The following is a 24399-nucleotide window of genomic DNA, read 5'->3' on the forward strand; positions in this document are numbered from 1 at the left end:
CAGTTAAAGTTTTATTTAACATCTTAAAATCCATCTGTAAGAATTTTTAGATGTCTTTGAAGTACATCCCTCTAAAACACCAAAAATTAATTTAAATCTCCAAGTGGCCTTTTTATGTTGTTGTAGTTTTTTACCACCACTGTCTCTTTTCCTTTGCTTTTCTAAAAACATATTTCTCTATATTAGTAATTATTCAAATCATTTTTTAAAGCAACGAAAACTCTTTTTCAAGAAACTTTATTCACAACTCCAATACATGAAACACAAAAGCAGAGCTGCTCTGATGGACGTGGAACCGCTTGCTTGGCGGTTCCTCCAAAGCATCTCTGAGAATCCCTGGGGTATCATGGAATAGAGTTTGAAAACCACTGCTCTAAAACCGTCTCCTTCCTTATTTACAGCATGCCAAATAAGCACCACTAAAACTTGAAAAAGTATGAACAAACGAGGAACCCTTATTTTACTCTACTTTTCAGAGTTAGTTTTATATATACTTTCATGGACCTCCCTCTATAATGTAAGCTCTTAGAACACACGAACTATGATGAAGTAATCAGCTCCACACTTCGAGGGCCTAGTACAATGCATGCCATGCAGCAAGAATTTAATAGACAGCTGCTGAATATAACCTATGTCACCCAGAAGATAATATAGTTATAGAGTTTCTGTCTAACGGTGGTTAGACAGAAATAGAAATGATTTTTTTTTTAAGGGTAACAACCATACTTGTTTGTGGAAAAGCCCTTAAGATCTCAGCTTGGAGAAAAACACCAGCTGGAAGGAGTGTAGCCTTGCACCTACATGGTATTTCCATATGTCCATGTAGGACTTGGTGCCACCGAAGAGAAGGCCAGCCCCAGAGACTAAAGTTCTCCCTTCTGCTATACCAGCCTGTTGTACTCAGATTACGTTAGGCCCCAAACAGAAGGGAAACATTAAAAATAAGACTTCTGATGTGGGTGCACACATGGCTTAAGCACTGGACATTAAAGATTTCTCATCAACTCACCGACACAATATTAGCTCTCCTGACATGTCACACTCATCCAGATCCCCATCTCTATCACAAGTTAACTGGTAACTACCATAGCAGCAGGGACAACTTACTTTCAGGGGAGCCTTGGCTTTCAAGTCTGAGTTTATTTAGGCGTTCTTCTTCCTAGAATTTGGATAGAAGTTTTCCGAGAACACAAGTTAGGATTCCCAGATGCTTGCAAAAGTCCACATGCTAGATAAGTGATCTGACTGCCTCAAAGCCACCTCCTCCCATTGTGTTCATGCTTCACTGGGGAAAATGTCCTAGCTCATGGTGCCAAAAAGCCTGGCTCGTCCTTACGGTAGCACTAGCATCATAGAATGCCCATCTAATGCACACAGAATTAAGCTAATCAGCTGGCTTCCAAACTACAAAGTGGGTAGTCCTGAAATTTTAGAACTGGGAAGACATCCAGATTTGTCACTATTATAGAAACAAAACAGAAATGTAAGGCAGAAGACAGATTGCTATTTTATTTTTTTTAGACTTCTATATTTTTAGCATAATTTTTCCAGAAGCTAAAATTATGTCTCCAACATAAGTATGAACTCGGGTTAGTTTTATAGATGGTTACATACAGAAATATTTATAGGTATTTGTATATGCATAGGCTAGTATGTACACATGTAGTTCCTTGTTCTGTTAGCTGAGAGGGCCTAGAAGCTATGGTGCCTCAGTAGCAATAAGCATACCCCAGCCCAGATCTTGGTATCCATTACTATTCTCCAATAAAAAGAACAGAGCTCCTTGAGGAATGGCTGATTCTAGGGCTGGAGCAAGGAACATACGAGATAGTGTAAACATACAATTAAGGAAGTGCTCAAAAAAAAAAGCCCCACGACAATGGAGCTTTGTCAGAGGGACACAAGATCCAACTGAGCTTCAACTGCCAAAGCTAAAACAACTTGAGCGACAAAATAAACAACACAATATTATAACACAAACTATAAAATATGCATGAGTCCATACTCATATAAATAAGTAGGAGAAAACAGACAAATCTCCCATGCAGAATGATTCCAAATAAAGTATGTAGATATTCCATCCTAAGGATGGGAAGCATAACTCTCCTTAATCGTGGACTATGCATAGTCACTATCTTCTAAAGGGTAAGACACAATAAAGAAAGGTGGGAGTAACCCTATAGTGGAGAAATCTAACAAACATGACCTCAGCCACATGATCAAGATCAATATCAATAGTGATAAGTCATGTTGACAGTATGTACCCATGATATCATATGATAAGAATGAAACCTCTGGGGTCTTCCTCCCCGCAAACCAATCACTCTAGTCTAATCATGAGAAAAACATCAAATAAATCTCATTGAGGAATAGTCTATAAAAATATATGAGCAGTACTTATATAAAACCAAGTCTCCAGGTCTTTAACTAAGTTTGTACCTATCAGGGTCCTATCAGACCCTGATAGGTGTCTGAGGTGGCCCAAATAACGTGGGTTCCTCATGATTTCTGTCTAGATCCTAGGGTCCTTACTGACCTTGGCTCTGAGCTCCATTTCCGCATCAGACTCGTCCAGCCAGCGATCAAAGTCAGGAGCCAAAAACAGTGGGCGCTTCTCCTGCTTGGTGAGTCTCTCCCACCACTGACTCACCTTCTTCTGTACAGTAATGTTTATCTGCCTCTGGGTCAGTTTATAAACCGGCTAAGAGAGAAAATGAGAATGTGAGAATGCTTCTCCTTCCCATTCCTCACCCCTTCCCCTAAAACTGCCCCAAGCCAGTGTGAGTACACAAAGAAGCTGCACTGAAGGCCTATGCTCCTTCCTTCTCTGTTCCTACGAGTCCTAATGCAAAGAGAACACCTAAACCAAGAGCTGATATAGTGAAGAATCAGTAAGAACAGCACTGTTTTTCTCTGATTCCCCAATGAATGACACGGGAGGAAATCAGGAAGAAAAGGCAGACAGTTCTTGGTTATCCTAGAAGAATCCTGATGAACCTCCCAAATCTTCCTCCCATGAAGATGACTGAATTCAAATGGACTCACTAGCATAGTGAGTCTTGGTTTTAGAAAGGTCTAAAGAACTGTAGTAGATCAGATACAACTTTTTCACATGAGTTAGCCTAGGGAGTCTAACTAAACTCAGAGGCTATCCCAATTCATGATTCTTCTGCATAGCCTCTCCCTATGCCTCCAAAGTAAGACCCATGACACATCCTCCAGCCCTGCTGACTATTAAAACAGCCAAAACAACTGAAACCTCCTGCAAAGAGACATCGATATGCTCAAGCCCCCAGAGATAAGTGTAATTCCAGAAACTAAAATACACCATCTGTTGGATTTTCTCCCTTCTTGTTAGATAACCTTCCTCAAGCTCGGAGAGAAGGGAAACGTCATTTATACATCCAGCATTCTTTCTAAAGATCGGCTGCCTCATCCTTTTCTGATTTCTATTGCCCCCAGTCACATGAAAGTAACACCCTGGTGTGGGCTTTCTCTATTCTATGAAACTCTGCTCTCTATGGGTACCATACTCCTCGGTCATCACTAAAAAAGAGAATATCAAAGCTGGAAAAGACCCTAGAGAGTACTTATCCAATCCTTCACTTAATACATGAGGAAACTGGAAGTCAAGAAGCAAAGAGACTTGTTCACCCCTCTAATTAAGTGGCAGAGCCCAGATTCACCTCAACTTCTCTGACTTTCCCATTCCTCTGCAGCTAAAACTATATAAAAGAACTTATAGTCTCTTGGTTCTGATCTTCTTTCCCACAAACCCTACTCCCATTTCATTAAACTACCAGTATTTATTTCCTAAAATGAAAACTGAAGTGAGAAAGAAATGAACATACCTCTGGCTTCACAAGGTCTAAGAACTCAAGGTGAAATTCATAGACATTGTCTCCTTTGGCACCGTGTCCCTGAGCTATGAAGAAAGAAATGTGTGTTACTATGAACTTGAGCAGAGCAAGGCCATCCAAAAGCTTGGTGCAGTTCTTTCAGAAGTATACGAATATTAATGGGCCCTGCCCAAATGAGTAGGGGCTTGTGAGAAGAGCTACTCAACAGCTAGATAAGCTAAATCTTGGAGAAAAATTTATCTCCATTATGTCCTTATGATGATCAGCTCCAGAGTATTTACTTAACCTTACAATGTGGCCCTGAAGATGTCCAGTACAAATAATAGGCAAGAAAAAGATTACAGAAAACAAAGCCAAAGATATCACACCAATATCATTTAACTTTCACATTTACTTCAGTGCTGAATTCAGAGCAGAGAAAAATCAGGTTCAGGAAAGCTGCAGGGTACATGGAAATGCTCAACTGTCTCAAAGAAAACTCTGAATCTAAGACCTCCCAACCAGGGATAGAAATTGGAGAAGGTGACTTCTCCTTTAGCACATCCCAAATGGAGCAAAAAAGAAAAAAAAAAAATCTTTTCTCAGCTCATTCCTAAGAGAGGACAAATGGCACTGGGAAGGAAGTTCCTGGGCTGACCACTGTGCCATTCCCATGCCTTGGCATGGCTCCTTCCAGCAGGTGCCATGCCTAGATGCCAGTGAACGCTAGACATCCCTCCCCCTCTAATTCTGACTTGTCTATCATTTGGTTCCCTCCCAGGATTCTCTTTCTTATTCTGGCCATATGTAGTATAATATGCCTAATATTTGCTACAGGTGGCTACTGTTCTCTAAGACCATAAATTCATTAAGGCAGGAATAAGCTCCAAGAGGCAAGATACATTTTGACCGCTTTAACTTCCTTTCAAATGGATAACTCCAAAAAAGATCTGAACTGCTGCCACAACCGCTCCCATCTTGAAAAGCAGATACAAGAGCCAGGCTGGGTTTTCATGCAAGTATATTAAGGTAGATGGAATCTCATGAAAAACAGAAACGCTTCAATGTCCCATAACCCTAGTCACTTACAAATGACATTCCAAGGAACTAGAAGAGAAAAAGAGTAGGGAGAATCCCACTCCCATTGGGTGACAATAAATCCAGATCTACCCTCTCAGGCACAGCAGCAAATCTGATGAACTGAGGAGAAAGGACATGGAGGCAGACTCACAGAATCAAAGAGTGTCAGGGCTGGAAAAGCTTTAGGTATCATCTAGTAACTGGTCTGTAAGCATAATATCAGGGAGCCACAAAGTGTCATTAAGAAAATTTCTATTTTTGGGTTTCATTATAATCTTAAAAAAAAAAAGATCATCTAGATAGCTACCTTATAAACGAGTAGTACCACACAAGTTCAGTGTGTTTCTCAGTCTGGGTGTATGGCCCTGAAGGATACTAAGGACATATTCTCAGGTGACTGTGGGTCCTCTAGTTTAAGAAACACAGCTTATTATCTAATAGCCCCATTTTATAGGTCCAGAGAAGTCAATAAGTTGTCCAAGGTCGTAGCAGAACCAGAGCTAAAAGAAAGATCTCTTTATTTCTATCCTAAGATTCTTTTTTGCTATACCTACTGCCTCTCCAAGGAGAAAGCAGGATTTTAAACAAATTCTTTGACTTTTCTAATCATATATTTGAAAACAATCTAGTTTACCCCAAAGTATTAGAGAGGTGAGCATAAAAAGGCAGTGAATTAGACAAATAGATAAAAAATTTTAAAAAGAAACCACCACTACACCTCTTTAACTGGGTAGAGAGCTGAGAACATTTGCCTGGATACTGACCTTTGAAATGCAGCACATTTTCAGTGATGCTGATGGCAGGATTCTGTGAAAAGAGACCAGGGATGAGAGAAGGGCATTTTAATGAGGAGAAAATTTAAATTAAAACCAGGGGCTTACTTCTCTCCATCTTTCCACCTTGGGGACTCAACTTCCTACCCTGTACCCACCCCCAGAGAATATATTTAGTCGTTTATTCACACCTCTGTGTATGTCTATCTGTACCGGATTGAGATTGCAGGCTCCTGCAAGAAAGACCCTAAAGTGCTCTAATTATGCAGAACAAGCAAGATACTGAGCCAGTCCATTCTGACAATGATAAATGGTGCAAGGTGCTATGTGAAGTGTTACTGGGGCATACACAGATCTCTAAGACACAGTTCCTGTGCTGTGGAAGCTGAGAATCTAGTGGAAGAGATGAGTCATTTCCTGTGAAAAGGTATCAAATAGTATCAAATAACAATACACAGATCTCTAAAACACAGTTCCTGCGCTGTGGAAGCTGAGAATCTAGTGGAACAGATGATTCATTTCTTGTGAAAAGGTATCAAATAGTATCAAATAACATACGCTCAAAGCCAAAAGAGTAGTAAAAAGCAGTAAGTGTAATAGGTAAAGACCACAATGGGAACAGAATGGTTGGAGAAAGCTTCACTAAGTGTAAAGCAGGTATTGCAACATGAAGAATAAGTTAACTCTAATAGGTAGAGGGAAGGGCTGAGGATTAAATGGTTGGATGAAAATAAAACATGCAGTGCCTTAACCTCAGGCTTCATACTCTTAACTCCCATCCAAACCAAGACTAGAAGAGAACAAAATTCTTCAAATTGTTCATTGGTTCCCAGAGGTGGCTACATGTCTTTAGCAGCATCAATTAAAGTGAAACTACTTAACTTTTTTCAGTGGATGAGAAATAACTCACCTCCTACTTCCCAGCTCAAAGTTAATAAACAAGCAGCAGCATGTTCCTAGCGCCATAACAAGTTAATTTACTTTTCTCCTGTAGGCTCAGCTCTCTGTACTCCATCATGTCTCAAAGAAAATCAAGTAGACAAGACAGATGGCTGGAGAGGGCAGTGGGTGCCTAGACGCTCTATCCATAGCCAAGAGTGTTGGGAAAATGGGAAGAATGAAGGCTTGGAGCATGGAGATTATTTGAGCCAGCTTTATGTTAAGAACTTCCATCGTGGCAGTATAGATTTCAAGCTGAGAAGCTCAGCCAAAGAGGATATAACAATCCAGATGATCTTCTCTGTGGCAGAAGGAGAGAGTTAGGAAACCTCACCAAAAAAGGCTGCACTTCCAGGGTTCCTCAGTAAGGGAAACAGTTTTGATGTAAATATTATCGTGAAAGCTAGAGTTCTGGTATATCCTGGAAGTAAGTTTCCAACCTAGGTTACTTCTTGCCCAACCCTGTTCTCTATACTCTAATTCACTTGGAAGGAAAAGAGCAGGTTTGGGGATCCAGTTTACTGTCCTCAGACAGATAGCTGTGTGCAACCAAGATCTAAGAATCTAGCTACAGCACAAGTCCAGGAGTTACCTAAGCATTTCTGTGAGCCAAATTTTAGATGCTAACTCAGCAATAATGGGCCAGCTCCTGCCCAGAAGCACACCAGGCATTTCTGGTTCCCCTTCTCCAAAGGTGGTGGTAGTAGAGGAATATAGTTCATTAAAAAAAATGCCTATGCCAAAAAACAAGTTCAAAATTGGAATGGAAGAGACCCTGAGCAAAAAAATTTTTTTCATTTATATGTTTACAAGTGAGATTGGACTATAATTTTCCCTTTCTTATATCTGCTTCATAAAATGAATTAGAGAGTATTCCCTCTCTCTCTTCTCTGGAAATGTGGTAGCCAGTCTTCAAGATGGCCCCCAGTGAGGCTCTTCCCCTGGTATTTACACCCTGTGTAGTCCCCTCCCAACTGATATCAGCAATGATCTGAGTAACACATAGAATACAGTGGAAACAACGATGTGACTTCTGAGGTTAGGTGACTAAAGCCACTGCGGCTTCCATCTATGCCTCTTGGGCTGTTCACTCTGGGTAAAGCCAGACACCATGTCATGACAGAATATGCAAGTGGTCCTGTGTGGAAGCCTACACAGAAAACTAACTTGTGGACACCGACTTGCCAACACAGTGAGACATCCCTGAAGTGGATACTCCAGGGCATCATATGACCTCAACCACAGCTGACAAATGACTACAAGCTTATGAAGAGATCCCAAGCTACAACAATCCAACTGAGTCCTTCCCGAAGGACCCATAGAACAGACAGATGATAAATGATTATTGTTTTAAATCACTACATTTTGGGGTGATTTGTTATGTAATAGATAACTAATAAAACTGAAATTACTTCCTTAAATGTCTGGTCGAACTGGTGAAGCCATTTAGACCTGGAAATTTCTTAGTAGGAAGATATATGGATTTATTTAATGGGGTGGGTATTTAGGTTTTCTATCTCTTTGATATAAACCATCTTTGCTTTCTATGAATTGATTCATTTTATCTGATATGAATTGAATATTCTCTTAGCTTTTTAATGTTTGTAGCTTCTTTTGAAATATTCTTTTGAAAAAGAAAATATTCTTTTTCATTACTGATATGGTTTGTCAAGAGATCTGTCCATGTTAATTGTCTTTTCAATAACTAACTTTTAACATATAAAAAAATTCCAATTAAAAAAATGGGCAGAAGACCTGAATAGGTATTTCTCCAAAGAGGACATACAGATGGCCAATAGACATATGAAAAGATGCTCAGCATCACTAATCATCAGAGAAATACAAATTAAGATCACAATGAGATATCACCACACCTGTCAGAATGGCTATCATCAATAAATCAGAAACCAACAAGGGTTGACAAGGATGTGGAAAAAAGGGAACCCTCCTGCACTGTTGGTAGGAATGCAAATTGGTACAGCCACTATAGAAAACAGTTGGGGGGTTCCTCAAAAAATTAAATATAGAACTACCTATGACTCAGCAATTGCTCTTCTGGGTATTAATACAAAGAAAACCAAAATACTAATTCAAAAAGATATATGCACCACTATGTTTACTGCAGTGCTATTTACAATAGCCAAGATATGGAGGTACCTAAATGTCCATCAACAGATGACGGGAGAAAGAAGTTATGGCACACATATACAATGAAATACGACTCAGCCATTAAAAAAATGAAATCTTACCATTTGCAACAACAATGGATGAACTAAAAGATATTATGCTAAGTGAAATAAGTCAAACAGAAAAAGACAAATACCATATGGTTTTGTTCATAAGTGGAATTTAAAGAACAAAATAAATGAACAAAAAATGAAAACAGACTCATACATACAGTGAATAAACTGGTGGTTGCTAGACAGGAAGGAGTTCGGGGGGGCTGGGTGAAAAAGCTGAAGGATTAAGAAGACAAATTGGCAGTTACAAAATAATCGCAGGGATGTGAAGTACAGCATAGGGAATATAGTCAATAATGACTGTGTATAGTGCCAGGTGGGTACTAGAGTATTTGGGGGGATCACTTCGTAAATTATATGTCTAACCCCTATGCCGTACAACTGAAACTAATATAAAATAATATAAATAAATATCTTTGCTTTCTGTTTCTGCTCTTTCTTTCTTTTCTTTAACTTTCTTTGGGAGAATTTGCTATGTCTTTCTTCTTGAAATGGATTCACGAGTCATTAATTTTCAGACTTCATTATTTTCTTTTAATTCATGCTTTTAAATGTAAGCATTTAAACACATAAATGTCCTGCCAACTCTTACTTTGGTTGTCTCTCTCAAGCTTTGAATGTAGTATTTTCTTTACCATTCAGTTTAAAATATTTTCTAATTTCCATTATCATTTTCTTTTTGAAACATGGGTTGCTGACAAGTGTTTAACTACCAAACACATCAGATTTTCCAGTTATCCTATGCTATTAATTTCTACCCCAATTACATTGTGATCAGAGAACATTCTCTGTATGATTTTAATCATTTCAAATTGTAGAGACTTCCTTTAGGAAGCGGTATACAAATGTTCTGAGTGAACTTGAAAAAAAAATGTATATTCTGGAATTATTAGATGCAGTGTTCTATATATCTCCATTAGGTCTCCTGTTAATTGTTCATAATCTATATCTTTATTGAATTTTGTCTTCTTATTCTGTCAATTACTGAGAAATCACACTATAGTAAACATCTATTTCTCCTTGTACTTCTGTTTATGTCCATGTTATAGAAGCATATTACTAGTTACATATAAGTCTAATATTGTTATATCATCTTTTGGTGAATTGAAACCTTCATCATTATGAACTGATCTTTTTATGTCTAAAAATATATTTTTGCCTAAAACTCTTATCTGATATCAGCATAGCTATACCACAAGGATCTGCATTTGCTTCTCTGCCAGGCACCTACAAGCGCTATCAATCAGGACCACTTTCAACTAAATTCATGGCTTAAGGGTTTTTCAATCTCCGAAATTGTGTAAATTTGGGTTGCACGTTCATTTGAGAGCCAATTAACAGTTTAATCCCTCAAGGACTTTTTCTTCTACTTTGTTCAGTGCTAAAGCATATCCCCAGCATATCTCTCCATTAACTACTTCAGAGGACTATATACTTGTAGAGATGAACTAGAGGTAATGGAGTAGTTAATGGAGAGAAGGGTTTCCTATTACATATTGCATCTTTGGTGGGCTTTGATCTTACTTCTGTCCCCTGCACTGCTAGGCTGTCAAAACCAAAGTTCAAGTTTACTTACTTAAGCAAATGTTCTCAAGGCAAAAGTAGTTTTGGTGTTCAGCTTAATTCTCTTAATTCCCAGTTTATTTTCTAATTTATTGACTCTTTGATGATTTTACATTTCTATTGAACACTTCTGTTTTTAGCAGGGAGGTTGATGTGCACAGCCCATCTTTCGTTAGAGATGGAATTGTGCCTTGCTTATGAAAAGAGGAGTGAATAAGGAAAAAGGTAAAAGGTGGCTTTGAGGTCAGATGGACCTGGGTTCAAATCCTACTTATATTAAACTTATTTTTATCATTCCTTTTTAAATCCATAGCAACTGTCATCATTTTTAAAACAACAACTTATAAAATAACTTATTTCACAAGATTGTTGTGAAAATTATAACAACATACAAAAAGTCTGGCACTAATAAGCATTCATATTCTGGTTGCTTTTCTTCCTCTAACTTGAATGCTCTTCTAAGCTTCCATGATCTATTCATTTTCGAGGTCCAGGTCAAATGTTAATTCCTCTTCTCTCCTACTCACCTCCAACATTAGAATTAATAGCTTCCTTACTACTTTGTCTTCACTTTTATTATAATACTTATCATACTGTTCTGTAATTATTGTTTATTGGTTTATCTGCCCCTCTAGACTTGAGTTCCCTGATGGCAGGGACTGTGTCTTATTCATCTCTGAATCCTTAATGCCTCAATAACTATTTAATAAACTGAAATTAAACCAGTTCACCACATTTTCATAATTTCTGACAGAACTACAGAGTTCAATGAACTACCTAACCCTTTAGACAATGGTTTCCTTTCTCGTTCAAATTGTTAGTACTTACCTTTGCTGGCATGTGTGATTAGCATATATGCAGAAAAGAGCTATATGGCAAGCATGAGGCTGCTATCTTTAAAAGGGCCTGTTTCCAAGATGAGCCTTTGGCTGGCAACTGGGAACTTGGCTTTCTTCCATCCCCTAACTGATTAAAGTTGGTTTACTGTGCTTACAAACAATATGACTTATAGTGAACATTTGTCTTCCTTCTGGGAGTCCATAATTTTGGTACATGTTAGGCAGAGCATACCTAAGTGATCAGCTCCCAATAAAATCATAGGTGCTAAATCTCTAAGGGACTTCCCTGGGCAGAAACATCACACAAAAATTACTGCATTTATCATTGCTAGAGAAAAGAGTACACTAACATACACCTCCTTACAGTAAGAAGAGGGTTTGAGGAAGCCTGTACATGGATTTCTCCAGACTCCACTGTGGTTTTTTTCCCTTTGCTGATCCTGTCATATATCCTTTCACTGTAATAAACCTTAGCCAAAAGTACAACTATATGCCAAGTCCCAAGAACTATTGAACCACCAAATGTGTAGGTGGGTATTGGGAACTACCCCAAAACAGTGTCTATTTTTAATGTGACTCTTCTCAACCCAACATTTTACTTTGAAAATTTTAAATCCATAAAAATATTGGAAAAAATGGTGTAATGAATACTCGTGCCTTTCATCAATTGAATATATTTAGTCACACTTGCTTTTAATACGCACTTTTTTTCTGAATCATTTCACAGTGAGTTGGCAGGCATCATGACACTTCATCCCTAAATAGTTCAACACTGTTTTTCCTAAGAATAAGCCATTGAGGTAGAAATTTTTTAAATCATGTTGTCATACTGAATTTTCCAATTCAAATTTACTATTACAGGGCTTCTCCTTACCTTGTTATTTAATATTTGTATTTCTCTTTTTACAGTGAAAATCTTGGTTCCTAATAATGTTAACACATTTACTTGTTCAATCCTAAAACAGTTTCAGAATTATATCAACATGTTTCCTAACAATAAGCCTATTAAGTAAAGTATAATATTTATTTGAAATTCTTTTTGTCCTTAGCATATATTTTACTAAAGAACTAGAGTATTATGTTCAACCGTTACTTATATTAACTTATTTATCAGTATAGTTATGTTATTGACTTGATATGCAATTAGATCCTTTTGATTGTTTGTATGTAATGTCCAAATTTGCCATTTTATTTTTTATTAAATTTTATTTTTGAATATGTAAAATTTTCACATTGTTCAAAACTCAAACTTTATAAAAATGTATCTTCAGAAGTCATACTCACACACCCATCACCCTCTACCACATTCCTATTCATCATCTATAGGTAACTATTTCTGTAGTTTCTGGTTTATCCTTCCACTGTATGTGTGTATATGTTTTGGAAAAAATAAGTAAATATATTCAGATATTCTTATTTCCTCTTCTTTCTGCACAAAAAATAGCATACAATATACATTCTTAGGCACTTTTTTTTTTTTTCACCTAAATCAATCCTATCAGTTCATAGAGATCTTGGTCATTGTTTTTATACCTGCCTAACGTTCAATTGGGTATATGTACCAATACATATCCTCTTTAATTTCCCTTTTTGAATTCTACTTATACTTAAAAACATAGCTCAAGGCCCACATCCTTTAGAAAGCCAAAAAAAAAAAAAGAAGAAGAAGAAGAGGAGGAAGAAAGCCTGCTTTGGCCACACTGATCTCTCTTTCCAGAACTCTGAGAACACCATACCATTGATCTCTCTGCTTATCTCCTCCCCCACTGAGAAAATCTTCTTTAAAATAAAAGTTACCTACAATCATTACTTCTTCCTCACCATAAATTTACTCTTAAATCTACCGTGATCTAGCCTCCATCCCGAACGCTTCCCTGAAACTATTATCATCAAGATCCATAAATCCCATGTTGCCAAATGGAAGGGACATGTAATCTCATTTTATTCAACCTCTAAGCAGCACTGGACACAGCTGACCACACTCTACTGAAATGTTCTCTCCTAGTTTCTAGGAGACCACAGGACACTGTCCTGGATTTTATGCCTCACAGGCTACTCCTTTTCAATCTCCTTTGCTGGTTCTTTCTCCTCTGCTCAACTTCTAAATGCCTGAGTGCCTCAGGGCTCAATCTTGGGTTGCTTCTTATCTCTGTCAGTTTTTAATATCTATCAGTTTTCTGACATAAGTTGCCATTTTAAGGACTAACTTGAGCCCAAAATATTTTATAATTCCTTCAGAGAATTTTTTTATAAATTTTTTATTTGAATTTACCACCAAGCACTTTCTACCTAGAGATTTCACAGTAGCTATTCCCTCTCCCTGTAAAATTCTTTCCCCATAATTTTGTGTGGCTTCTTAATATTTAAAGTCTCTGCTCGAATGTCACCTCCTCAGAGACGTTTCCTGACTACCCAGTCTGAAGTAGTTCTCATGGTTCCTTCTTCTATGTTTTTTCTTGTTTTACTTTCTTCATAACATTTATTATCTGAAACTATTCGATGAATTTATCTACTTTTATTGTCAGGCTTCCATCACCACCACCAGCCTCAGTATATAAAATTCATGAGACCTAGGACCCTGTCTGCCCTGCTAATAATCAAGTCCTAGAGTCCAAAAGACTGCCAAACGTACAGTAAGCATTTATATATATTTGTTAAATAAGTACAAAAAAAATCTAAATCTCCACTTTATATATATTTATTAAATAAGTCAAGTACAAAACCATGAGGGTTTTTTTTTTCATTGTTAAAAAAAATCTAAATCTCTGGCTTCTCTTTAAAAGACACCGACTTGGATATGCATTCTTGAATGACAATAGCTACTCCCTTACAATGAACTCAAACCTCTCCAACTACTTTCTCACCCAGCTCACTTCACGAACATTTATTGAGCACTCCTTATATGCCAGTTATTTTTCAAAGTATTTCACATTATTAGCACACACACATACACACACACACACACACACACACACACACACACACTCTCACACAATCCTACAAAATAGGTACTATTATAACAATTTTACAGATGATGAAACTGAGACTTACAGAGGTTATGGAACTTGCCTGAGATTACAAAATCAGCAATGGAAAAAGCAAGATTCAAACCAAGGCAAATGATTGCCTGGCTCCTAATCACTACACCATATTTTGGGCATTTGAATTGGTAACCTTTACCTATACTCTCTTCCTGGGTGATCTCATCCTATCTCAGGTGTTTAAATACTATAACTTATAAACTGACAACTCCAAAATTTGCTATATTTCATTCTAAATGTACATTTTTCACATTTAATATCTCTAAAATCAGAATATCTATTACAATTTATAATAGCATCTTACAACTGTTTTAGCAAAGCGGCAACCAAGACATGGTTGTCACTTGCCTGAGCATGTATGAACTTAGATATTATCCCCAATGGCATGACTAGAAAATTACAATTCAATATGTTAGTCAACAAACCACTTACAGGCCATTTGAGGAAGGTGTATGAGTCCCGGTTCTTGTTTGGAAACATTTTGTAAACTTCCAGTGAGATCAAGAAAGTACCAGCATCAAAACTTATAGAAAGGTACTGATTGCTTGAAAAAATAAATGCCAGAGGTAATAGTTGAGCATTCTTTCAGATATGCTGCATTGCTAGTACTCTCAATGGCCCAGAGGATGATACTATGGAGAAAAACAAGAACAGTGACATCTCTGAATAGAAAAATGATTCAGAAAAGTAGATTCTGAAATATGAAGATCATTTAGGAATAACTTCGCCAACTTGTTTTGCTTATATTTTCATATTTATGTGTACAGGAAAATGAGACAGATAGATTTATGATTTTTTAAAACTGTTTTGAAAATGAAAACACGCAGCCCCTGACATCTGAAACTGATCTGATATTTCACAGCTAGACTGCAGAATATCACAAGCCAGTCTGAAGCTGTGAAGCAAGGCCATTTTGTCCTCCTACTGAACGTAAACAATCTCAAAGAATACCAACCAACCTCAAGTTACTCTGAGATCATGATAAAATGACACAAAAAAAGGTCATCTCATAATTTTGTCTAAGCACAGATCATTCACTATGCCATTCACAAATACCCAATTATAGGATTGTCCCCACTTTCCAACAGCACACAATCTCAATCGAATTCCCACTTCCTTAGACCCTCTCCCAATCACCCAACCAAAACCCAAATCCTATAATCAGTTCTTTCTAACACTCCCTTTCTGAGACACTCCATGATTCCCCAGTGTTGCTTCTCCCTAACTAAAACAAGCAAAACCCCAACTTGTTAAAAAAGAGTGTGTTTTGGTGGTCTTTGGCTGGAGAGAATTGATAGTTAAGTCTAAAAGAGCTCTTGCAGTCTACAGCCATGCTACCCTGAACAAGCTCAATCCCGTCGGATCTCAGAAGCTAAGCAGGGTCGGGCCTGGTTAGTACTTGGATAGGAGACCACCTAGGAAGACCAGGTGCTGTAGGCGCAAAAAAAAATAATAATAATAATAAGGGATTGTAAGGTCCTAGCAATCCGTGAGGTTAACCAATAGTTGCCTTGCCTAAAATAAATAAATAAATAGATAGATAGATAGATAGATGATAGATAGATAGATAATAGAACAGCTCTTGCAATAATGAAAAAATAAATATTCAAAATGGTAAGAAAGTATGTATCATAGTTTAATCAGCAGCAGTTTTTTCTTCATGGTACATAAAATAATGGCACATATTACAATCAATGATGTCTAAGATGTCATGAAATTATATTTTCAGCCTAGACTACTGCCCTGAACTCTGCATTTGTATAATTCTATGTGACTACTTCACATTTCTACATGGACTTGTTTAACAAGAGTCTCACATTAACATGTCCAAAAAGAAACTCTTGATTTTGGCCTCTAAACCTCTTCTCCAGTCTTAACCATTTCAGTAAACTGTATCATCATCTATTCTGTGCTGAAACCAAAATTCTAAGACTAGTTGTTGATTCTTTCCTTCTCTTCCCTTCCTGGCACCAGCCTCAATATATGCAATCCATCAAGGCCTAAAGGTTCTCTCCAAATACATCTCAAATCTGTCCATGGCTCTCTACCTCCACTGTTATCCCTAGACTGAGCCACCTTATCTCTCACCCACACTACTATAATAACCTTCCTAAATGGTTCTCCAGATTTCATTTTTGCCTCTCTATAATCTAAATAGCAGCCAGAATAATCTTTTTAAAACAAAAATCTTATATCATTTCTCTGCTTAAAACTCTTTAACAAGTTCTCATTTGTCTCAATAAAACCCAAACTCTTTACCATGGCAACAAAGCCCTGCATGACCTACATCTTACAAATTCTTCCAACTTCATCACCCTCTTATTCGTCACTTACTATACTCCAAACATACTGACATTCTTTTTGTTCCTGGAACCCTTACCCCAAGACATTGCCTGCCTTTTAATTCTGTGCACTAGTTGGAATGTTTTTCCCCCAGCTCTCTTCAGAATTCACTTTATCCTTTAAGTTTCACTTAGCTCAAATATCACCTCCTGAATGAAGGCTTCTCTGACCACTATATTTAAAAACTCTCTACCAAATACTCTTTATTTCCCTCATAGTACTCATCTTGGTAATTCTTTTATTTATTAATTTATCTACTGTCCATCTCCCTCAACCAGAAGGTAGTATCTTTACATTGTGCTGCTCCCCACTGAACCCCCTAGTACCAAGCACTGGGCCTGGACCTTTGGGGCTTTATCTTTATAGATACAGGTGGTTCTGTTTCATCTATTTTACCTGTTGTACAGTGTGCTATTGTGTAAACACACCACAATCTATCCATTCTTCTGTTGATAAGAATTGAGGTTGTTTTCAATTTTTTTGCTGCAATGAACATGCTGTCTCCTGCATATATGAAAGAACTTCTCTAAGGAGCAAAACTTCCAAGTCATAAGTATATGCACATCTTCATCTTGGCTGGATAGTGTCAAACTGTTCTCCAAACCAGTTGTACCAATTAATACTCCCAACTGCATAAAAATGTCCCATCACTGAACATCCTTGCCAACAGTTGGTAATGTCAGGTTTTCCATTTTTCACAATCTAATGTGAGAAAAGTATCCTATCATTTGAATTTACATGTCCCTGATTATTAGTGAGGTCAAGTATCTTTTCAGGTCTGTTGGCCATTCTTATTTCCTTTTACTCTAAACTGCCTATATTATCTACCCTTTTTTCTATTGGGTAATATCTTTTTCTTATTGATCTGTAGTTGTTCTTTACATATTCAAGATGTTAGTCATTTGTCAGTGACACGTACCACAGTATCTGCTTCAAGCTTGTCGTGAATTTTTCAATCTTTTTCTTGGGTTTATGACATGTATGTCTTGTTAAATGCAGTCTTTCCTTTTCCAATACCATAAAGACAGTCTCTCATATTTTCTTTTAGTAGTTCTGTGTTTAGGTCATTAACCCACCGGGAATTGACTTTTGTCTGCGACACAGGCAAGATCTTATTTTACCTTTCTTGCCATTTGATTACCAACTGTCCCAACAGAATTTCTTGAATGGTTCATCCTTTCCCCTATTAATTTGTAAAGCCACCAATGTTATATGAATAAGTCTGCTGATAGACTCTATGCTGTTCTATTGCTCTGTGTTTCTCTCATTTAAAGTTTAATATCGCAATAATAATCCCTTACACTTGAATAGCACACTAGAATTCATAAAGCACTTTCAAACCTGTTGATTATGCAATTCAAACCTCAAAACAATTCTGTGAATTAAGTGTTAGTATTCACATATATTTGGATGAAGAGGCCAAAACTCATAAAAGTTAAGTGAATTATCCATGGCCGCCAGATAGTAAAAGAGCAGAGACCCAATCTCTTCTTTAGTTACCAGTCTTTCCACCAGACTCTCTATTAGGAAAGGACAGGAACAATATCTTTCAAATGGCTCCCAAACAGAGCTATGCACTTTGTCCTAACACAACTAAAACAAACAAACAAAAGCCTTGATAAATGAACAAAGTCTTTAACAACTATGGTTGTTTGCACAAAACTGTCCTTTATGCTTATCTTGAAAATAAACTCTTACTGAAAGTAAACCTGCACTAGCCCCTATGGACTCCAGCTAGCCTTTTTGCTACTGCTCACTTCAAACACAGACAATGTCTCTGTTGAAGTCTACTGTGCACCACTCCTCATCAGTAGTGGTTTCTCATCAGTCACTAGCCCTGCAGCTCTGAAGACAGAATAGAGATGTGAAGACCCAGGGTTCTCTGTGTCTCAGGAAGGGAGGGAAGCAGAGCTGATGCCCCCAAACTAGAATTCAACACTAAAATTCACTCACACATAGCTGTGGGACATGTTAAAGAAAACAGGGAGCATGAGAGCTGTCTAACAACCCAGCACCTCACTTAATGAGAGACAAAAGTAAGCAATCCACAAATGGTTTTCATTGAACAAATAAATGAATTGCTTCATCCTGAGCCAGAATCAACAGTTTCACAGAATGTGCATAAAACAATTAATTAAGAAATTTAAGAAAAAGCAGCCCCTGAGATTCAGAAGCCAGCTTGGCACTCACAGCTAGGGCATATTATTCTCCTACTGCACATAAACAATCTCACAGAAAACCAACCAGTCAAGGCCATTTCATAATTTTGTGTAAGCACAGACAAAAACATGGCCACATGCTATCCACAAAATACCAGACACCGTTCCTCTCTTGGCCAAAATGAGTGACAGCTACTTCCCTACCAATTACACACCGTTTTATTCTTGAGCTATGTCTCTCTTCCCTATAGACAAGATTTAGTCAGATGCCCAATCATAGAATTGCCCCCATTTTATGACAGCATCTAAAGTGAATCCCTGCTTCCTTAGACCATCCCCCAATCACCAAAGTCCAAATCTTATAATCAGTTCTTTCTAACACCCTCTTAAGACACCCCACAGTTCCCCATGGGTTATGCTCTCCCTTGCTGAAAGGGTAATAAACCCAACTTTTTAATTAGAGTTTTGTTCCTGGCTGTCTTTGGCTATAGGGCATTGACACAGTACAAGTCAAACTAAAAGTCTATGCCTTTCTCTTTCTGCAAAGTACTCCCAATCTCAGTTTGACAAGAATATCATCTTATTTCTGAAAAGTCATCTCTAACTAAACAAAAGTAACAAATTCCTTTAACACCAGGAAACTGGTTCAATATTCAACCCCGATTTTACCAATGAACATACTTATGCACAAAACTTTTTGTTTGCATATAATATGCTTCCTTCTAGATAGTATGTCCTTGGAAAGTCAAATCTGTCTGATTCATCTTTGTAAATCTGTAGCATCTCACATGTGATAGAGCATTTCTTTCATAAATCGTATTAACATGTTGCTTTTAAACTAATGGTAGCTGAAATGGATGCCTCAGAATTACACGAAGGAAATCACAGATAAACCAAAAATTCAATTGGAAGAAAAAAATTATTTTTCCCAAAAAATTAAAAAAAAGATTTCTCTCCAAAACAATTTCAATTTTTCCTCCATATTTACATTTATTTTAACTGTATCTCAAACATATACCTTCATATTTTTAAATACACCAAATATGATTAACATATGTGTTCATGTTTCTTAACTAAAAAGATTTAGATCTTTCAGGAAAAATATAAGTATGATGTATTTTTTCATTTGTCCAACTAATTTCCACTGCTTTCCACCACCACCACCCTTTTAACCCGCTAAAAACGCATTTTGTTTGTAGCTTCAAAAGTATCCCAAAATACTACATCCTTATTACATGACAGACATCAAGAGGGCAAGGCCTGAGTTTATTCAATCGGTCTACATAATGCTTAACTAAATACTTAAAGAAACTGTCATAACACATATCCTGAACTTTTTTTATTAATTGCTGGAAAAACTCTCTCTAGATAAAGACTTTGATCCCCTTTGTTTTCTTCCTTCTTTTATTAAAACACCTTTGAGCAGAAGAGAGCCAACAGAGAACATCTATTCATCCTCTGAGGCAAAAGTATAATTCAGCCTGGTTTAACATATTAAATGAAACACTGTGCAATGTAAAAATTAAATTCAACAAATTCAAGTCCACAATCAAAGAGCATCTACCTACACTCTGCGAGACAATATGCCCCAGAAGAGCTGATATCCAAACAAACTCAAAGTTAAGTGGAGTAAAGGTTACAGAATACCGTAGACGTCAACGAGAGTAAGGAGTAAAGATGACTGTAGAAAGAACATTTCAGACTGAAACTCCAATTCCTCAAAGACTGGAATTCTGGATGGTTTCGACAGAAACATGGAGGTACTCAGTTCTGAGATCTCCACCATTTAGGAGGCTCAGCTTGTTCAAATGTAACCAAAGATAATTTTTAAATTCTCTATGCAACTCAGCAAACCTTAGCTCACAGCCTTCAGAACAAGGGGCAAAATTCACTTCTTCGAGGTCTTCTGGACTTTAAAATTAACAAGAACGATTGCCATCACTGAATGGTTGGACGGTGGATGTGGCCCGTCAGGCATGGGCGGGCCTCGTGAAAGTCAGAAGGGACTGGCTAGACCGTTCAGGCCAGTGCTGGACTTCCAGCCACGGCCCAGCAAGCCACTGTCACACTGCATCCTTAACCCAACGAGCTCATCCAATATGCTCGAGAGCCTTGACAGACCCGAACACTGACCGCCAGGCTTCAGGGCCAGGCTCTGGCTCCATCAGGCCTCAGACTGCGAACAAAGAGAAAGCCCGAGACAGCCTCCGAGGTCCGCACGGGACCCACGCAGCACCCGAAGGGACCTGCAGCCCTCAAGGGGTCGTGCGCCGGGCCTGGGTCTGCAGGTGTTCCTCAACAAGGGCCAGCCCCTACCCCGTTGGCGCACTGCAGAGTCTCCTGGGCGCAATGGGACAAAGGGTCAGGGAGTCTGGGTGCGTCCGGGTGGGTCCAGGTGGTTCCTGGTGAGTCCCAGGAGCCAAGGCCCCGCGCGCATCCCGGCCTTTACCTGCACATCACTCAGCTCCACGCGCAGATATAGCTCGCGATGTCGCTGAGCCCAGTAGACGTGCGGTGTCAGCACCTGATTCTCCATGGCCACACTGCCCAGGGTGCGGGGAGACTTTACTCGCTGCGCCTCGCTGCCTCGGGTAGTGAGCCGCTGGAGCCAAGCGAACGCAGGCCGCAACTCCCCACGCTTCTGAGTGCCTGCAGCCCGCAGCCTCAGAATGCCCCACTCTTGCGTGCTGCGCTTGCGCAGTGACGAGCGGGAGCTGGAAGTTTTTGCGCGAGCTGGGCGGAGACAAAGCAGGGCAGAGGCAAGAAGAAGCGGACCCAGGAACGTGGCCCGCCTCCACTGGCTGTGGCAGCGTTCAGAGTTGCCATCAGGCGCAACGCGCTTCTCTCTTTATGGCGGTGCTTACAAATAAGCTTAAAAATAAGAAACGCAGGAAACTCATAAAGAACCAGGCAGCATGGGCAACTGATTTGGGACTGGATTCCCTCCCATTCTATCACTCATTAATGTAACATTTATTGAGCGCCTAATGTGTGCTTGGGCGTCAAAGCTAAACACGAGCTACAGCAATAAGACACAGGTCCTGCCGACCTGGAACCCTCAGTCTATTCAAAGACTTAAGTAATTGCAGACACAATAAGGATGATGATGGTTATAAGGGAAGCAGTGTGAGAAGAGGCTGGAAAAGTGTTCTCAGAGGGGAGAGTTTGTTGTAGCCACCAGCCCCCGATAGACACACAGACCACCAGAAATCAGTGTTATAGGAAACACACTCTTTATTCAACCAGCTGGGTCTGCCAGGGCTACACAGACCCCAAATTAAGCAGCCCCAAAATGTAGAGGTACAGGGTTTTTAAGCCCTAAACCCCATTCTTCATCCTGTTTGAACACACAAGTCTATTTTTCTTCTTTGTACTAACTGTCTACCCGCAGGTCGATTGTGCAAGCGGTGGGTACAGAAGCAGAAAGCTTATTGTTAGAATGTTATGTTCCCATGGGCGATAGCCTATGTTCCCATGGGTGATAGCCAAGCAGTAATTTTTCAATTACTCACACAAGTTAAGTATAAAGGCCAGAGATTTACAGCGCTATCGCATAGAACTTTATGCACTGATGGAAAATATTCCATTCTGAGGTGTCCAATAATGTAGTCACATGCAGCTTCCTAGAACTTGAAATGTGGCTAGTGAGACTGAGAAACTGAATTTTTATTTTATTTTATATACTTCCAGTTAACTTAAATAGCCACGTATTAGTGGCTATCCTAGTGAATAGAGCAGGAGATTTCTCTCTTAAAATTTTAGTCATGCTGGTGGGTGTGTTACGAACTAGAGACAACACTAATTTATGTTTAATCTAAACCGCCTCATCTATGTCCACTTTCATCCCCAAGTCTTCCACAGTGAGAAAGCAACGTCACTATTAAAACCAGAAGTCTGGGACAAAAGTAGAATTTATACTTCGGTTCTGTTAGCACTCATTTATTTACCAAAGTACTAAGCACAAAAATACAGAGATGAAAGAGAAATGATGCCAGCTCTCAGGAAACATTTAGCTCAGAGATGTGAGAGGTTTTGCCTGCTAGGAGTTAAGGGCATAGAGATAGAGGTTGCCCTGAATTTGGAAAAGCAGTTAGGGGATGGATTAGGAAAGTCTTTACTTCAGTGAGGTGTTTGCACTGTGTCCCACAGACACATGGGTGCCAGGGAAGTTTATAAGCTGGAGATTTGCAAAATCGAATATATGTTGGACAGGACAACCTATCAGTGAGGAAGAACTGGTAGTAGGCATACCATTTGGAGGTTGATACAATCTGCCAGGTGTGAGATAAGGAAAGCAGTAAACTTAATAAACTTGAATTATTAAAATAAAATATTTTTTGAAATGATAAAAGTATTTTTATTGCATTGTTTTTTCTACATTACAGATCAAATAAAGGGTACTTTTTAAAAATTGAAATGTAAATTGCATATAGGAAAAGGACAAATTTTAAATGTTCAACATAAACTAAATTTTTATATACATTTATATCTGTGTAATAATGAATTACCACCCAGATCAAGGTCTGGAACATTTCCAGCATCCCAGAGGTTCTCTCCTATTGGTCTACCTATGCTTCCCATCCCTTTCCCCCAATAATTACTATCCTGACTCCTATCACCATAGAGTAGTTTTTGTCTGTTCTTTAATATCATATAAATGGAATCTACAGTATGTACCTTTTTGTGTCTGACTTCTTTCATTCAACATAATGTATTTCAGATTTACCTACGTAGTTGTGCAAATCAGTAGTTCATTCCTTTTTGGTTTTTGTTTTTGTGATATAGTATTTCATTGTATGAATATACCACAAATTATTTATCCATTCTCCTGATGATGAAAGTGTACGTTGTTTCCAGTTTTTAGCTATTATAAATAAAGCTGCAATGAACATTTATGTACTGGCCTTTTGGTGGATATTTGTGTTTAATTCTCTTGGGTAAATACCTAGGCGTGAAGTTGGTAAGTAATAGGGTAAGTATATGTTGAGCTTTAGTAGATATTGCTAAACAGTTTTACAAAGTTTTTTGATCAATTTGCACTCCCATAATCAAAGTTTGAAAGTTCTGTTTGCTCTATAGCCTTGGTATTTTCATTTTTTAAAATTTTAGTCATGCTGGTGGGTGTGTTACAAAAAATAAACTAATTTTAATCCAGCATATTGAACCTGAGGCTTATCAACTGACCTCTGCCCAAGGTGAAAACTATTGATAAGCAAGGAGATTAAATCTTGCCATTTTGCCTCAGATGCTCCATAAGAAAGGTTTGGTAGAAGGGGACCTATCCAACTTCATTTAACCACCACTAATCTACTGGATGACTTTTCTGGGCCTGAGTTTCCATATCTATCAAATAAGAGAGTTAGACTCAGTCCCCTCCAATGTTCTAGCAGTTAATTCTAAATTTTCCTGCAAAAAGGCCAGCTATTGTGGATCCCTCTCTCCAAGAGAAATACAATAAGAAAAAAAATTGAAATGGAAGAGAGAAAGAGTAGCATCCAGGTAAATTACAAAACTAAGAGATGACTGAAGTAGGTACGGGAAAGGTTTTATGATAACACTAATCAAATGAAAATGCAAAGTAAT

At 38.3% G+C, this 24399-nt stretch overlaps 1 protein-coding gene and 1 pseudogene across 1 annotated transcript in view; one reads left to right on the forward strand and one right to left on the reverse strand.

Moving 5' to 3' along the window:
- HACD3 (3-hydroxyacyl-CoA dehydratase 3) overlaps positions 1-21517 on the reverse strand; it is a 33469-nt gene extending 11952 nt beyond the window's left edge. The window contains exons 1-5 of the mRNA XM_039865273.1: positions 21266-21517; positions 5684-5726; positions 3852-3925; positions 2537-2701; positions 1108-1159 (exon numbers count right to left, since the gene is read on the reverse strand). Of these exons, the coding sequence (XP_039721207.1) occupies positions 1108-1159; positions 2537-2701; positions 3852-3925; positions 5684-5726; positions 21266-21352 (421 nt within the window). The 5' untranslated portion in view covers positions 21353-21517. The remainder of the gene's footprint in view (positions 1-1107; positions 1160-2536; positions 2702-3851; positions 3926-5683; positions 5727-21265) is intronic.
- On the forward strand, positions 15636-15754 carry LOC120604657 (uncharacterized; annotated as a pseudogene).
- Positions 21518-24399: the final 2882 nt, after the last annotated feature.

Source organism: Pteropus medius, unplaced genomic scaffold, assembly GCF_902729225.1.
Source record: "Pteropus medius unplaced genomic scaffold, Ma_sr-lr_union100, whole genome shotgun sequence".
NCBI lineage: Eukaryota > Metazoa > Chordata > Mammalia > Chiroptera > Pteropodidae > Pteropus > Pteropus medius.